This window comes from Canis lupus, chromosome 7, assembly GCF_003254725.2.
Source record: "Canis lupus dingo isolate Sandy chromosome 7, ASM325472v2, whole genome shotgun sequence".
Classification (NCBI taxonomy): Eukaryota; Metazoa; Chordata; class Mammalia; order Carnivora; family Canidae; genus Canis; species Canis lupus.
The window spans coordinates 15,571,427-15,589,035 of NC_064249.1; the positions used below are offsets into that span (position 1 = coordinate 15,571,427).

At 38.9% G+C, this 17,609-nt stretch overlaps 1 protein-coding gene across 19 annotated transcripts in view; it reads left to right on the forward strand.

Annotated features, from left to right (window-relative positions):
- Positions 1-17,609, forward strand: part of RGSL1 (regulator of G protein signaling like 1) — a 309,935-nt gene that overhangs the window by 239,409 nt on the left and 52,917 nt on the right. For 15 of the 19 annotated variants that reach the window (XM_049112128.1, XM_025429980.3, XM_025429999.3 and 12 more), the window contains 4 exons: positions 453-545; positions 1,595-1,661; positions 2,577-2,747; positions 5,997-6,165. In XM_049112128.1, coding sequence (XP_048968085.1) covers positions 453-545; positions 1,595-1,661; positions 2,577-2,613 — 197 coding nt within the window. In that variant the 3' untranslated portion in view covers positions 2,614-2,747; positions 5,997-6,165. Of the gene's footprint in view, positions 1-452; positions 546-1,594; positions 1,662-2,576; positions 2,748-5,644; positions 5,932-5,996; positions 6,166-10,639; positions 11,388-17,609 lie in introns of those variants that run through there. The other 4 variants (XM_025429989.3, XM_049112127.1, XM_025429987.3 and 1 more) reach the window with 4 other exon arrangements.

Sequence of the window (17,609 nt, forward strand, 5' to 3'; positions counted from 1 at the left end):
CACTTGGGTTCCTGGCCTGAAGAGTCCATGTGTATGAGTTGAGAGACCTGGAGCATCTTGGTTCTCTTCTTTCTACCCCAGGCCCTTGATCTCAAATACAGAGGTTTGGATTTAGATAGTGTCTATCATTAACATTGTATACTCCAAGGAATGTTATCAAGAACTTCCTTGCTTGCATATAGGGGAGCCTGGGTGGCTCAGCGGTTTAGCGCTGCCTTCGGCCCAAGGCCTGATCTTGGAGACCCGGGATCGAGTCCCACGTCGGGCTCCCTGCATGGAGCCTGCTTCTCCCTCTGCCTGTGTCTCTGCTTCTCTCTCTCTCTCTCTGGGTCTCTCATTAATAAATAAATAAAATCTTAAAAAAAAAAAAAAAGAACTTCCTTGCTTGCATATAAAGATTTATTTTGTCAGATGTTAAAAGGATTTTAATACTCCCTCTCCTTCTTCTCCAGGAGACCACGCCATCTTAAGATTCACCTTGCTCAGAGGTATTGAGTGGTTTCGGCCTCAACAGCGGGAAGTAATGACAAGTCCAGTCCAAAATTGTGAGTTGGAGTTGGAATCCCACTGATCTAATTACTCAGAGGGTGACTCTAATCCCAATTTGGCCAATCTCCTTATTGACCACAAGGAGACTGAGGTACCCAAACTGTGAAGCAATTTGCTCCAAACCACACAGCATCATGTGAGTGGCAGGGATGGGATGAAAAGCAGGTCTCCTGACTGTCTTTCTGGGCCTCAGCTCTCATCTGAATAATTGTATCTTCTTAATTCTTTTATAGCCCCTTGAAGACAAGTGCTTTAAACTTCCCTGTATCTCTGCTGGCTCCTCTGCCATTTCTAGGTGTGGTGTGTGATTTTTATTAAGAGACAATCATAACATCCCAATTGTTATTTTCCCCTCCCTGTGATAGCACCTGCTGGCTTGAACAGGGCCTCTATCCCATACTTCCTGCTTCCTGGAAGTGCCTGCTACTGATCTTATCCCTGGAATAAACACTCTGGTCCTAGCCTCCTGCATTTGAGCCATGTTATATTCTTTTTCTCCCCCATCTTCAGCTTCAAGGAGTAATCCCACTCCCAAGTATTAAAGTTGCCTTGGTTTCCACATGGTCTCTCCTGACAAGCCCTTTTTATTTTTCTGTACCAATTATTCACTTCTATTTCCAAGTTGGAGATACTGTTTCTCTCTGCTGCTTATGGGCATAAAATGCCAGCTTGCCTATTCTGCTATTTGCATATGTCCCCTAGTTGCTCAATGGGAGAGGCTACTATGGAACAGTGCCCATGATCCAAAGGGTCCAAACAGCCCTAAAATTTTGTGATTCTAGTGTTCATTTGGTCTAATCTCATTATCTTCCCTGGGTCTATGGGGATGGCATAACCTTTGAATCCAGATGAAATGTCTCCTAAGACAAAAGGAACTGCAACATTCAAACCAGGTCTCCCTAATGGCCCCGGAGCATCACTGTTTCACCTTCTATTTCCAACTCCCCTGGAAGTTGCTCTGGGATGGCCTTCCTGGGTTGGAGGCCCTCCAGTGAGTGTCTGTGCTCTGAGTTATGATGCAGTTTTTCTCTATATTTGTCTTTAGCTTCATCTAGCAACTTTACGCTATCAAGACATGTGCTCTCCACTGTGCAGCTGTGTCCCGTCCCAGGGTAGGCAAAGTCAGAATTATTCTTCTTTAGTTCAGAGCTGTTTTGTCCAAGTGTACAATGGGAGATAGGGGAGAAACTTCCCAGAAACTTAGTTCCGCATCCTAACACTCCTTAGCATGTGTAAACCAGGAAGTTGAGCTTGCTTCTTCCAGAGAATCCTGTAGTCAAGATAGTTAGGGAAGGGTTTCTCTGTGGATATCCCTGCATGCCTCCAACTAGGACAGGCACTTTTAGGAAGCTGGATCCCCTGACCCACCTTCTAGGAGAGCACTATTGCTGGAGAAAGAATGTCCCAGATGGTCTTTTATTACCAGTCTCCTTAATAATCCAGCCTTTCAAGGTAAGGTACATAAAATGGAAAGAAGAAAAGTTATTCTACTTGGCAGGATATTGGCAATAAAAGTATAAAGGACTTGAGCCTGTTAAAATCTGATTCAGCCTAACTCACTTCTGTACAAACAACAAAGTGGAATTAATGCTAAATTATGGCTCTGAGAAAACCCCATGGGGTCATGAAAACATAACTGAGCCAAAGAGCTGCTTGAAAGTCTAGGAGGCTTGATAGCAGGCTCTGTAAATGGAAGGCCTAGTTTCCTCACCAGCCATCCCACCTTCTCAGACCTTCTACAGGTTCAACAGGGGTTTAGAGCTGCCCCAGTATCACTTGCTTATGCTGATGCCTGGAAGACAAGACCTTTGGATCTCTTTTTACAGAAAGGCAATGCACAGATTCAGAGGTTTTAAGTTTTAAGGAGGAAGGTGAGAATAAGAATGCAAGGCTCCCTGTCCTGAAGTCAAAGGGTTTTGGTTTGGACTACTGCCATTCCTAAAGGGAATGACAGTAACAAACCAGTAGAATATGCCAGTTACCTCATTGCCATTCTGATAATTAGCCACTCTTCTCTCTTCCTACAGACCAAAATTACTTGGCACCAAAAAGGTGAAAAAGTAATCAAGTCAGGCTCCTAACAGAGGCATGTCATCTCTTAGAAGCCTCCTAACACTGACAGAAACATTTCTGGTCAGAAATGAAATGCCCTGTGTCATCTGCCCTGGAATGATCAATGGAGTGACAGCCCAGACATGGTAGGTTGGGACTGCGGTGGGTAACATGTGAGCAGAGAGCATGAACAGAAGTACCTCTGCGCCCCTTCATCCTGGAGGTTCTGTCAGAGATGGTCTTTCCACAATGGACATGTAACAAATCATCTATCTCTTGCAGTCAAGAGACCAGACTTCTTAATTCACTCTGGTGCTGCATGGCCTTGAGCAAATCTCTGACTTATGGTTGTCAAAGAATCTCATGACAAATGTGTGTAGATGGCATTAAACATTCTAGTAAACAAGTTACTATTTTTATCAACAGTGAACAGATGGGATCTTAATGCTAGGATCTCCCATTTGGACAATAACTCACATCCATTATCTTAGGAAATCCTCACAACTCTGCAAGTAACCATGTTAAAAATTAATTATTTTTAAATAGATAAAGAAACTGACACACAGAGAAGGTAAGTGGCTTTCCCGAGATCATCTTCAGAAGGGAGAATCTGAACTAGAACACATCACTTCTTAATCTTTGACTAGTTCTCATTCCATGGTCACCTTCTATACAACTTTTCACACACAAAAGTAATAGTTCTTCCCTGGAGTTCTGTTTGTCTGCCAATTAATAGATAAAGAGACTTTTTGGAAAACTTTTGACCTAAAGACCTAAATTATTGTCATAGTTATAGAGTCACTAGGCCCATTTTCTTTTCTTTGAAGAAAATCAGGAGTAAAATAAATGACCAAATGTTAAATGTCCTCCACTTAAGATAATGGAGAAAAGACTGACTGGCTCAACTCTGTGAATTTCAGAAGAAGGAAAGACTAGAAAGCTTGTTGAAGTCTCTCAAATTTCCAGGCAGTTTCCTGCTATGTTGATGCCCTTTATTTCCTAAATTTTATCAAGACTAAAAAATGTGATGTCAGGACAGGGCTCACAAATACATGGGACTGTGAGATCATCTGGATGGAGCTTTGATTGTGACAGGCCAGGAAGACTATAGGCAGATGTGACTAGAAAAGTTCTCAATGTAGATGAGGTACAGAGAGCCTCAGGCCACTGGGAGAGGGTCCAGGGAAGCAAGCATTCAGCCTAAGGAAGGCCCAGAAGAAAGGAGTGAGAATTTCCTCCCCTAATGGGCTAAGCTAAGATCTAGTATCTTCTTACTCTAGATTTAGGCTAGCATCACAAAGGCAATCAGTTACCATGCAAGCAGATAATATAAATGAGTAAGCAACCCATGAGAGATAACAAGGTAGAAAACTGTGATGAACTGGTGAACACCTCTTAAAGGGGAGAGTAACACTCAGCTGGAAAGAAAGAAAGGAAGAAAAGTGGGGGAGAGGAAGAGAGAGAAGAAAAGGAGAAAAAGAACAGGAAATTTAAAGTTTTTATAATACTATGCAAGTCAAACAAAACTTGGCAGTAGGCAACATTGGCCCACAGCCCAACAAATTGCAATCTTTGCTTTAAACTTTTTCTTTCCCCTTGTAATTATATTTGGGTCCTGGATCTAAGAAAATGTTAAAAGGGATGAAGAGAAGTTCAAACAATAGACCCATGAGAGTCACTGGCATCAAAGGAAAAGGCCAGGGAAAGAAGCTGGCCTCCTCTAGTCTCTGTACTTGTGTTCTATTGATAACATAACAAATTACCAGATACTTTTTGGCTTAAAACAACACAAAATTACTCGCTTACAGCGCTGTAGGTCAGAAGTCTGACTTGGGACTCATCAGGTTCATGTCAGGTGTGCAGAAGTGCATTCCTTTCTGGAGGCTCTAGGGGTAGATCCATTCCCTTGCTCATTCAGGTGGTTGACATAATTCTGTCCTTATAGTTGTAGCACTGAGATTTTGTTTCCTTGCTGACTGTCAACTTTCTTTCCCTGAGAGAAAAAGCCTCAACTCCCTTTTTTTAAATTTTTTTTTATTGGAGTATGATTTGCCAACACTTAGCATACATCCAGTGCTATCCCAAGTGCCGCCTCAGTGCCCATCACCCAGTCACCCCAACCCCCAGCCCACCTCCCCTTCCACTACCCCTTGTTCATTTCCCAGAGTTAAGTGTCTCTCATGTTTTGTCACCCTCACTGATATTTTCACTCATTTTCTCTCCTTTCCCTTTATTCCCTTTCACTAATTTTTATATTCCCCAAATGAATGAGACCATATAATGTTTATCCTTTACCGATTGACTTATTTCACTCAGCATAATACCCTCCAGTTCCATCCACGTCGAAAAAAGCCTCGACTCCTTAGGGACATATTATACAAGACCACTGACAATGTGACCCCAATCTGGATTTCCAGATTCATCTGTTGCCTCTCTTCCTCATGCATTCCATTCCCCAGCAACAAGGCTGTGTAAAATGCCTTTCCCTTTTCCTCCACCTGGTGATAAGAGATATCACAACAATGACACCTCCTGATTGTCTCCTCTCTCTTCCCACAATTTCCTCTCTGTTTCTACGACACTTTTTCCCCTTTAGAGATCCATATGTATATGTATGTATATACATATATATATATATATATATATACACGTATATACCCTTTACCTACTAGACTATAAATCTTTGTAGGACAGAGACCACATCCTGCTTTTCTTTATGCTCCCAATACCTAGCACAGTGACATGCGGATAATAGTTGCCCCATAAAAACATGTTGGATGCATTAGTAAATGAACTGTGCTAGGTTTGGGAATGTAGGGGACAAATCAGAATGTGCAGTTTATGCCTGCCCTAACCTTACAGTTAATTATGCTGACTTTACAATTGGAGTAGACCGTGATGTTTACCAGAAAAATCAAATCAGTAATCAAATCTAATTATGACTAGCACATTAAAGAAGAAATAACAAATTTTCCTTATGAATTTTTTATATTCCAATAACTCCTGATGCTTTAAGAACACTCTATTTTTTTTTTTTTTTTAGAAAGTTCATATAAGGGCAGCCCTGGTGGCTCAGCGGTTTAGCACCGCCTTCAGCCCAGGGTGTGATCCCGGAGACCCAGGATCGAGTCCCATGTTGGGTTCCCTGCATGGAGCCTGCTTCTCCCTCTGCCTGTGTCTCTGCCTCTGTGTGTGTGTGTGTGTCTGTCATGAATAAATAAAAATAAAAATAAATCTAAAAAAAAAGAAAGTTCATATAAGCCATTCAGATTAAATAGTGATGGAAAGAGGCAAGAGAAAACAGCAAGAGAGATAGAGAGATCCACCTTCCACCTTCAGAAGCCTTCCAGTTCTGTGTGTCAGGAAATGACATAAAATCTTCCCTCTTTTTACAGAAGTATGAAAAGATATCTGTCCTTCATTTTGAAAGCCTCCAACCGATCCAAGAGTTGCTGCAGAGGAAGGGGCCACTTGTGTGCAGCACCTCGAGGTGCCAGTCCTCACTCCTAATTTCAACCAGAGCTACAAATCATTAAATAGAATAAAAGATGTCCGTATTCACAATTGATGGGCCTCCCATCCTCTTCTTAAAGGAAAGGGCACAGGAAAACAATACGTTGCTCTCCAGAGGTTCTTAAGATCATTTTCAAGTCAAGAAATAATGGAAATATTACTTCCAATTCTGGATTAAGACCATGGACCAGCCAGTCTCATCCAGAAGCTCTGACACATGGGCCCTCCCTTGACCAAGAGCCCAGGCCAGAAGGTCTCCTGCCTTCCCTATGAGCTCCTGTTTTTCCATGAGGCAGGCTGGTTTTAAATCCCATCCCCACTCCTTAGTGATCATTAGCAAATTACTTAAACTTGTTTAGTCCCAAAAACTTTATGTGTAAAATAAAGATGTTAATGTCTACCTCCTAGGGTTGTTTGGAGACCAACTTGGAACACTGTGGGCCAAATGTACTGGCTGCATGGGGCCAGGCACAGAGCTGGCAGTGAGGACATTAGTTGCTCCCCCTCTTTCCACCTTTTCCCTAAATTTCCTGGAACATGAAGGAAATGATTGACCAGAAGTGACATAGTTGAAGAATTAAATTCTAAAAAAATTCTGAATGCTTTTCTTCCAACAAAACACATGACTCATGAGCTTTGAGTACCTAGGACGTCCACAAACTCATTAATTTCTAATGTGCAATTTCCACAGAGTCATTTGGAGGATTTCTTTATGTTCCATGAATCTACTATTAATAAGAGATAAAAAGATTTTCTACTGAGCCCCTAACAGATACTTTAAAACATTCAAGACCCTTCATTGAGCATTTATTATGTGACAGGTAGGATATGAATCACAAGACATTTCACAGGTGAGCTAATGGAGGTCTGTAGAGAAGTCTCTTTTTGCCTTTTGCTTGGATGGTTACTGAGAGGTAAGATGTAACTCTTATCTTTCCTCCTCTATAGATAAAGCATTTTATTCCTCTGACTTCTTTCAAGATTTTTTTCTGTATCTTTGATATTCTGTAACTTGGATATAATGTACTTAAGTATAGTTTTTCTGGTGCTTATTCTTCTTGGTGTTCTTTTTTTTTTAATTTACTTTTTATTGGTGTTCAATTTACTAACATACAGAATAACCCCCAGTGCCCGTCACCCATTCACTCCCACCCCCCGCCCTCCTCCCCTTCTACCACCCCTAGTTCGTTTCCCAGAGTTAGCAGTCTTTACGTTCTGTCTCCCTTTCTGATATTTCCCACACATTTCTTCCCCCTTCCCTTATATTCCCTTTCACTATTATTTATATTCCCCAAATGAATGAGAACATAAAATGTTTGTCCTTCTCCGACTGACTTACTTCACTCAGCATAATACCCTCCAGTTCCATCCACGTTGAAGCAAATGGTGGGTATTTGTCATTTCTAAGAGCTGAGTAATATTCCATTGTATACATAAACCACATCTTCTTTATCCATTCATCTTTCGTTGGACACCGAGGCTCCTTCCACAGTTTGGCTATCGTGGCCATTGCTGCTATAAACATCGGGGTGCAGGTGTCCCGGAGTTTCATTGCATTTGTATCTTTGGGGTAAATCCCCAGCAGTGCAATTGCTGGGTCGTAGGGCAGGTCTATTTTTAACTCTTTGAGGAACCTCCACACAGTTTTCCAGAGTGGCTGCACCAGTTCACATTCCCACCAACAGTGTATGAGGGTTCCCTTTTCTCCGCATCCTCTCCAACATTTGTTGTTTCCTGCCTTGTTAATTTGCCCCATTCTCACTGGTGTGAGGTGGTATCTCATTGTGGTTTTGATTTGTATTTCCCTGATGGCAAGTGATGCAGAGCATTTTCTCATATGCATGTTGGCCATGTCTATGTCTTCCTCTGTGAGATTTCTGCCCATTTCATGATTGGATTGTTTGTTTCTTTGGTGTTGAGTTTAATAAGTTCTTTATAGATCTTGGAAACTAGCCCTTTATCTGATATGTCATTTGCAAATATCTTCTCCCATTCTGTAGGTTGTCTTTGAGTTTTGTTGACTGTATCCTTTGCTGTGCAAAAGCTTCTTATCTTGATGAAGTCCCAATAGTTCATTTTTGCTTTTGTTTCTTTTGCCTTCGTGGATGTATCTTGCAAGAAGTTACTATGGCCGAGTTCAAAAAGGGTGTTGCCTGTGTTCTTCTCTAGGATTTTGATGGAATCTTGTCTCACATTTAGATCTTTCATCCATTTTGAGTTTATCTTTGTGTATGGTGGAAGAGAGTGGTCTAGTTTCATTCTTCTGCATGTGGATGTCCAATTTTCCCAGCACCATTTATTGAAGAGACTGTCTTTCTTCCAATGGATAGTCTTTCCTCCTTTATCGAATATTAGTTGACCATAAAGTTGAGGGTCCACTTCTGGGTTTTCTATTCTGTTCCACTGATCTATGTGTCTGTTTTTGTGCCAGTACCACACTGTCTTGATGACCACAGCTTTGTAGTACAACCTGAAATCTGGCATTGTGATGCCCCCAGATATGGTTTTCTTTTTTAAAATTCCCCTGGCTATTCGGGGTCTTTTCTGATTCCACACAAATCTTAAAATAATTTGTTCTAACTCTCTGAAGAAAGTCCATGGTATTTTGATAGGGATTGCATTAAACGTGTAAATTGCCCTGGGTAACATTGACATTTTCACAATATTAATTCTGCCAATCCATGAGCATGGAATATTTTTCCATCTCTTTGTGTCTTCCTCAATTTCTTTCAGAAGTGTTCTATAGTTTTGAGGGTATAGATCCTTTACATCTTTGGTTAGGTTTTTTCCTAGGTATCTTATGCTTTTGGGTGCAATTGTAAATGGGATTGACTCCTTAATTTCTCTTTCTTCAGTCTCATTGTTAGTGTATAGGAATGCCACTGACTTCTGGGCATTGATTTTGTATCCTGCCACGCTACCGAATTGCTGTATGAGTTCTAGCAATCTTGGGGTGGAGACTTTTGCGTTTTCTATGTAGAGTATCATGGCATCGGTGAAGAGGGAGAGTTTGACTTCTTCTTTGCCAATTTGAATGCCTTTAATGTCTTTTTGTTGTCTGATTGCTGAGGCTAGGACTTCCAGTACTATGTTGAACAGCAGTGGTGAGAGTGGACATCCCTGTCTTGTTCCTGATCTTAGGGGAAAGGCTCCCAGTACTTCCCCATTGAGAATGATATTTGCTGTGGGCTTTTCATAGATGGCTTTTAAGATGTCGAGGAATGTTCCCTCTATCCCTACACTCTGAAGAGTTTTGATCAGGAATGGATGCTGTATTTTGTCAAATGCTTTCTCTGCATCCAATGAGAGGATCATATGGTTCTTGGTTTTTCTCTTGCTGATCTTCTTGGTGTTCTTTAAACTTCCTGGATCTGTAGCTTGGTGTCTAATGTTAATTTGGGGAAATTCTCAATCATTATTGCTTTAAATATTCTTTTTCCTTTCCTCTTTTTCTGGTTATTCCATTACATGAATGTTACACTTTTTGTAATTATCCTACAGTGATTGGATGCTCTCTTCCCCTTTTCCCAGTTTTTTTCTCTTTTTACCTTTCAGTTTTGGAGATTGTAATGGACAGTCTTGAGCTCAGATTTTTTCTCAGCCATGTCCAGTCTACTAATGTGCCCATCAAAGATATTCTTCATTTCCATTACAGTCTTTTTATCTCTAGCATTCATTTTTTTTTATTTTTTCTTAGAATTTTCATCTCTTTGCTTAGATTACCCACCTGTTCTTGCATGTTGGCTACTTTTTGCATTAGATCCCTTAGCATATAAAGCATAGTGGTTTTAAATTTGTGGTCTGATGATTCCAACATTCTTGCCATATCTGGGTCTGTTTCTGATGCTTTTTACCATACTAAAATGCCTTGTAATTTTTTGTAGAAGGCCAGACATAACGTACTTAGTAAAAGAAACTGTGATAAACAGGCCTTTTATAAGGTAGTAGTATGGTGTGAAAGAGAAAAGAATATCCTACAGACACACCTTGTATTTTCGCACTTCACATTATGCACTTTGCAGACATTGCATTTTTTACAAATTGAGGTTTGTAGAAACCTTGTGTTGAGCAAATGTATTATCATAATTTTTCTAACAGCATTTGCTCATTTTCTGGTCTATCTTATTTTGGAATTCCTGAAATTCTTGCAGTATTTCAGACTCTTTCATTACTATTATATTTGTTATAGTGCTCTGTGATCAAGTGATCTTTGATGTTATTTTAATTGCTTTGGGGTGTCATAAACTGTGCCCATATATGACAGCAAATTTAATCATAAGTATCATGTATTTTTTAAATTATTTATTTATTTATTCATGAGAGACACACAGAGAGAAGCAGGGACATAGGCAGAGAGAGAAGCAGGCTCCATGCAGGGAGCCTGATGTGGGACTTGTTTCCCGGACTCCAGGATAACGCCAGGGGCCGGAGACAGACGCTCAACTGCTGAGCCACCCAGGTGTCCCAGTATCGTGTATTTTGACTGCTCTACCAACTGGCTGTTCCCCTGTCTCTCTCCCCTCAGGTCTCCCTGTTCCCTGAGACACAACAATATTGAAATTAGGCCAATTAATAACCTTACAATGGCCTCTAAATATTCAAGTGAGAGGAAGAGTCATGTTTCTCACTGTAAATCAAAAGCTAGAAATGATTAAGCTTAGTGAAGAAGGCATGTCAAAAGCTGAAACAGTCTGAAAACTAGGCCTCTAGTGGCAAAGAGTTAGCCACGTTGTGAACACAAAAGAAAAGTTCTTGAAGGAAGTTAAAGGGCTATGCCAGTGAACACACAAATTATAAGAAAGCAAAATGGCCTTATTGCTGATACGGGGAAAATTTCAGTGCTCTGGATAAAATATCAAACCAGTCACAACATTCCCTTAAGCCAAAGCCTAATTCAGAGCAAGGCCCTGACTTGACTGTCTTCAATTTTATGAAGGCTCGAGAAGGATGCAGAAGCTGCAGAAGAAAATTTGAAGCTAGCAGAGTTTGGTTCATGAGGTTTAGGAAGGAAGCCATCTCCATAATATAAAAGTTCAAGGTGAAGCAGCAAGTGCTGATGTAGAAGCTACAGGAAGTTATCCAAAAAATCTAGCCATGAAAATCAATGAGGGTAGTCACATTAAACAACAGACTTTTATTGTAAATAAAACAGTCTTATATTGAATGATGCCATCTATGACTTTCATAGCCAGAGAGAAGGCAAAACCTGACTTCAAAACTTCAAACCTTAAAAAAAAAAAAAAAAACTTCAAACCTTATTTGTTAGGAGTTAATGCACCTGGTGAATTTAAGTTGAGGTCAATATTCATTTCCAGTCCAAAAATCCTAGGGCCTTCAAGAATTATGCTAAATCTACTCTGCCTATGCTCCATAAATAGAACAACAAAGCCTGGATGATAGTACATCTTTTTATGACATAGTTTACTGAGTATTTTAAGCCCACTGAGACCTACTCCTCAGAAAAAAAAATAGATCTCTTTTAAAAGATTACTGCTCATTGACAAAATATTTGGCCACCTGTGAATCCTGATGGAGATGTGCAATGACATTAATATTGTCTTCATGCCTGCTAACACAATGTCCATTCTACAGTACATAGATTAAGGAGAAATTTTGACTTTCAAGTCTTACTATTTAAGAAATACATTTCTTACAGCTATAGCTACTATAGATAGTGATTCCTCTGTTAGATCTGGGCAAAGTAAATTAAAAACCTTCAGCAGAGTATTCACAAATGAACATTAACATTTGTGATTCATGGAAAGAGGTCCAAATATCAACATTAGTAGGAATTTGCAAGAAGTTGATTTCAATCCTCATGGATGACTTTAGGGGTTCAAGACTTCAGTAGAGGAAATCACTGCCGATGTAGTAGAAAGAGCCAAAGAACTAGACTTGGACTGGAGCCCAAAGATGTGACTGAATTGCTTTAATCTCATGGTAAAACTTGAATGGATGAGGAGCTGCTTCTTATGGATGAGCAAGAAAGTGGTTTCTTGAGATGGAGTGTACTCCTAGTGAAGATGCTGTGAAGATTATTCAAATGCCAACCAAGGATTTAGAATACTGTGTAAACTGAAGAAGCAATGGCAGGTTTTAAGAGGATCAACTCCAATTTTGAAAGTTCTCCTGTGGGTAAAATGCTATCAAACAGTATTGCATGCTACAGAGAAATTGTGAAAGATTCAACCAATGGGACAAACTTCACTATTGTCTTATTTTAAGAAATTGCCACTAGCCACTCCAGCCTTTACCAGGCACCAGCCTGATAGCAGCATCAACATGGTGGCAAGACCTTCTACCAGCAAGATTATGGACCTCTAAAGGCATAGGTCACAGTTAGCATTCTTAGCAATACTGTATTTTTTTATTAAGATATGGACATTTTTTTAGACACAATGTCATTGCATACTTAATAGACTATAGTATAGTGCAAAGATAAATTTTATATGCACTGGGAACCAAAAAACTTCACTTGACTCACTTTATTCACTTTATTGTGGTCTGGCATTGAATCTGCAATATTTCCAAGGTCTGCTTGCATGGTCTTATGATTAAATGCTAGGCTTTTAGTGAGTCTGTGCTGGGCTGTCAATTTTGCATGTGCTTTGCAGTTTTTCCCTTTTTTTCCCCTTTACCCATTTAAATGGCCCAGGATGGCCAGAGGGGCCTGGATTTGTGTGTTTGCCTTCTCCCACATAGGAAGCTAGAGTACCTGGAGTTGGCTATTTTCCCTTCACCTGAGTTGGTTAGACTCTGCTAAAACCCTAGTATATTAGGTCTGATGAAATAGTTTCTCTTGTGGGTATGCCTTTCTTGGAATGCTCTGGTGTGTTTCAAAATGGTCACTTTTTGCCTCCCTCTCCTGGAAGCCCGAGCTTTTTCTCTGATCTTTACAGTGAGAACCTGCTACAGCTCCTGGAGATAAAATGCACAAAAATGTGAGCCCTGCCCCTGTGATTGAAGCTTCCTGTTTTTGTTTTAATCTCTCAGACTTGTCCATACCGCACTCCAGCAATTTATCAGTTACAGCTTAGATTTCTTCCCCCATTTTTGGTTCTCACTGAGGTGGGTTTCTGCTCTGGTAAATTGAGATTCTCTGTACTCATCTGTCTGTCTCTCTAGTTTGAGGAGCAGCAGTTTGCCTTGTAATATTGCTCCTTTGATAGATCTAAGAAGGCTTGTTGATTTTTTAGTTTCTTCAGTATTTTACTTATTGATAGAATAGGGTAAAGGAGTTTCTAAACTCCTTACATGCTGGATCAGAAACCTGAAGTCCTGGGAGATTTTTTAAAAGATTGAACCTGGGCCCCACAAAAGTTTCTGACTTAACTGGTCTGGGATGGGGCCCAAGTGATTCTAACATAGAGCCAAGGTTGAGAGCTATGGACAGGTGCCAGATACACTTTACTGCTAAAGTAGAGAAATAGGAAATGAGAATGAGTACAGAGGGCTTTGTCTTCTTGATCAGTCTAGTCAGGCTTCTCTGGGCTAGATCCAGTTCTTGGGTATATCAAAGGAAATAGCTGCATGATATTTGTAGAATTCTACATTTTTAAAAATATATTTACAGGGTTATACAGTCATCAACACAAACTAATTTTAGAACGTTTTTTTGTTGATCTGTAGTTCAACTTGGAGAACACTGCCATCTAATATTAAGTCATCCAATCTATGAACATGAAGCATCTTTCCATTTAGCATAACACTGAAGCTTCTATAATCTTAAAACAAAAAATCAGCATTATAGGTGTATGTCTTGCTTTCTATACCAGCTGAATTTGGTAATAGTGGAATAAAAATCCATCTTTATTTCAAATTATTTTCTTAATTAAGACTTTAATTTTAGAGCAGTTTTAAGTTCACAGCAAAATTGAGGGAAAGGTACAAAGATTTCCCATATTCCCCTACCCTACACACATGCATAACTCCCCCATATCAACACCCCCACCACCAGAGTGGTACATTTTTTACAACTGATGAACCTACATTAATGCATCATAATTACCCAATGTCCATAGTTTACATTAGAGTTCACTCTTGGTGTTGTACATGTAAAAGGTTTGGACAAATGAATAATGACATGCCATCATTACAGTATCATACAGAATATTCCCACTGCCCTAAAAAGCTTCTGTGCTCTGCCTATTTATCTTTTCTCCCCTGACAGCCCCTGGCAACCCCAGATCTTGTTTATTGTCTCTATAGTTTTGCCTTTTCCAGAATGTTATATAATTGAAATCACATAGTATGTAGCCTTTTCATATTGGCTTCTAACACTTAGTAATATGCATTTAGGGATCCTCCATGTCTTTTCATGATTTGATAGATCATTTCATACTAGCATTGAATAATAGTTAATTGTCTGGATGTCCCAGTTTGTTCATCCATTCATATATTGAAGGACAGTTTGGTTGTTTCCAAGTTTTAGTAAATTATGAATAAAGCTGATGTAAATATCCATGTGCAGGTTTTTGGATAGCCATAAGTTTTCAGTTCCTTTGGGCAAATACCAAGGAGCATGACTGTTGGATCATATGGTAAGAATTTGTTTAGTTTTATAAGAAACAACCAAATTGTCATCCAAAATGGCTGAACCAGTTTGCCTTCCCATTGATCATGAATGAGAATTCCAGTTGCTCCACATCCTTACCAGCATTTAATGTTGTCAGTGATCTAGATTTTGGCCATTCTAGTAGGTGGTGCATGGTGCTATCTTGTTTTTGTTTTAATTTGTATTTCTCTGATGATATATAATATAGGATATCTTCTTTGATGAGGTGCTCATTAAAGTTTTTAACCATTTTTTAGTTACTTTCTTATTGTTGAATTAAGAGTTCTTTGAAAAATTTTAGATATCATCCTTTATCAGGTATGTCTTTTCCAAATATTTTTTCCTGGTCTGTGGCTTCTCTTCTTATTCTCTTTTTTTTTCTTTTTTTTTTAATTTTTATTTATTTATGATAGTCACACAGGGAGAGAGAGAGAGAGGCAGAGACATAGGCAGAGGGAGAAGCAGGCTCCATGCACCGGGAGCCTGACGTGGGATTCGATCCTGGGTCTCCAGGATCGCGCCCTGGGCCAAAGGCAGGCGCCAAACCGCTGCGCCACCCAGGGATCCCTCTTCTTATTCTCATGACATATTTTTTTACAGAGCAGAAATGTTTAATTTGAATGAGGACCAGCTTATCCATTTTTCTTTCGTGGTTGATGTCTTTAGTTTTGTATCTAAAAAATCATTGCCACCTGGAGTCCCGGGATCAAGTCCCACGTTGGACTCCTGGCATGGAGCCTGCTTCTCCCTCTGCCTGTGTCTCTGCCTCTCTCTCTCTCTCTATGTCTATCATGAATAAAGAAATAAAATCTTAAAAAAAAAAATCATCGCCAAACCCAAGGTCATCTAGGTTTTCCCCCTGTGTTTTTCTCCTAGGAGTTGTATCATTTTTTAACTTTAAATTTGGGCCTATAGTCTATTTTGAGTTTATTTTTGTGAAGGGTGTAAGGTCTGTATTTACATTCATTTTTTTGCATGTGAATTGCAGTTGTTGCAGCACCACTTGTTGAAAAGACTACCTTTACCTTATTGTATTGCCTTTGCTCCTTTGTCCCTTAGGTGAGTCTATTTCTGGGCTCTCCAGGCTGATATTGATCTATTTGTCTGTTGATCTATTTTGATAAATTTGTTTGTTCTGCTAATCTATTTATCTGTTCTTTTGCCAATACCACATTGTCTTGATTAGTGTTGCTGTATTGTAAGCTTTGAAGTCAGGTAGTGTCAGTTCTCTGACTTTGTTCTCCTTAAATATTATGTTGTCAACTCTGGATCTTTTGCTTTCTGTATAAACTTTAGAATAAATTTGTTGATATCCACAAAATAACTTGCTGGAATTTCTACTGAGTTTACATTTAACATATAGATCAAGTTGAGAATTAACATCTTGATAATATTAAGTCTTCCTATCCACAAACATAGTATATCTCTCCGTTTACTTTTTTCTTTGACTTAATTCAATAGATTTTTGTAGTTTTCCTAAGATAGATCTTGCACATATTTTGTTAGATTTACATCTAAGAATTTCATTTTGGAGGATGCTAATGTAAATGGTATTGTGCTTTTAATTTCAAATTCTACTTGTTCATTGCTGGTATATAGGAAAATGAATGGTGCTTGTATATTCTTAGCACCCTGCAATTTTGCTATAACCTCTTATTAATTCCAGTAGATTTTTTTGTTGATCCTTTTAGATCTTCTACATAGATAATTATGTCATCTACAAGCAAAAGTTTTATTTCTTCCTTCCCAAACTGTATACTTTTAATTTCCTGTCCTTCTCTTATTGTGTTAGCTAGAACTTAAGTAGTATGATGTTGAAAAGGACCAGTAAGAGGTCCTTGTTTTGTTTCTAATCCTAGTGAGAAAGCTTAAGTTTCTCACTACTAAGTAAGATATTAAACAATAGTTTTTTTGTGGATGGATATTCTTTATGAAGTTGAAAAAGTTCTCTATTCCTAGTTTACTGAGGATTATTATCATGAATGGGTTTTGAGCTTTGCAAATACTTTTTCTGCATCTATTGATATAATCACGTATTTTTTTTCTTTTTTAAAAGCCAGTTGATGTAATTGATTACATTGATTGATTTCTGGATATTAAGCAAGCCTTGCACACCAAATACAACTTGGTTGTGTTATATAATACTTTTTATACATTATTGGAGTAGATTTTCTATTACTTTGTTGAGGATTTTTGCATCTATGTTGATGAGAGATATTGATTATGTGTTTTTTTTCTTGTAATACTTTTTGTCTGATTTTAGTATTAGGGTAATGCTGATCTCATAGAATGAGTTAGTATTCCCTCTGTTTCTATTCTCTGAAAGAGACTATAGAGAATTGGTATAAATTCTTTCTTTTTTTTTTTTATATTTTATTGGTGTTCAATTTACTAACATACAGAATAACACCCAGTGCCCGTCACCCATTCACTCCCACCCCCCGCCCTCCTCCCCTTCTACCACCCCTAGTTCGTTTCCCAGAGTTAGCAGTCTTTACGTTCTGTCTCCCTTTCTGATATTTCCCACACATTTCTTCTCCCTTCCCTTATTTTCCCTTTCACTATTAGGTATAAATTCTTTCTTAATAAGTTTGGTAGCATTTACCAATGAACCCATCTGGGTTTCTTATGGAAGTTTACTAATTATTGATCCAATTTCTTTAGTAGATTTTCTGTTTTCTTTTTGGTGAGTATCAGCAAATTGTGTATTTCAAGGAATTGGTTTATTTCCTCTAGGTTATCAATTTTGTGACATAGAGCTTCTCCTAGTATTCCTTTATTATCCATTTAATGTACATGGGATCTGTAATGATGTCCTCTATTTCATTTATGATATTAGTAATTTTTATCCTCTCTCTGTTTTTCTTAGTAGCTTGGCTAGAGGTTTATTGATATTATTGAACTTTTCAAAGGACCAGCTTTTGATTTCATTGATTTTCTC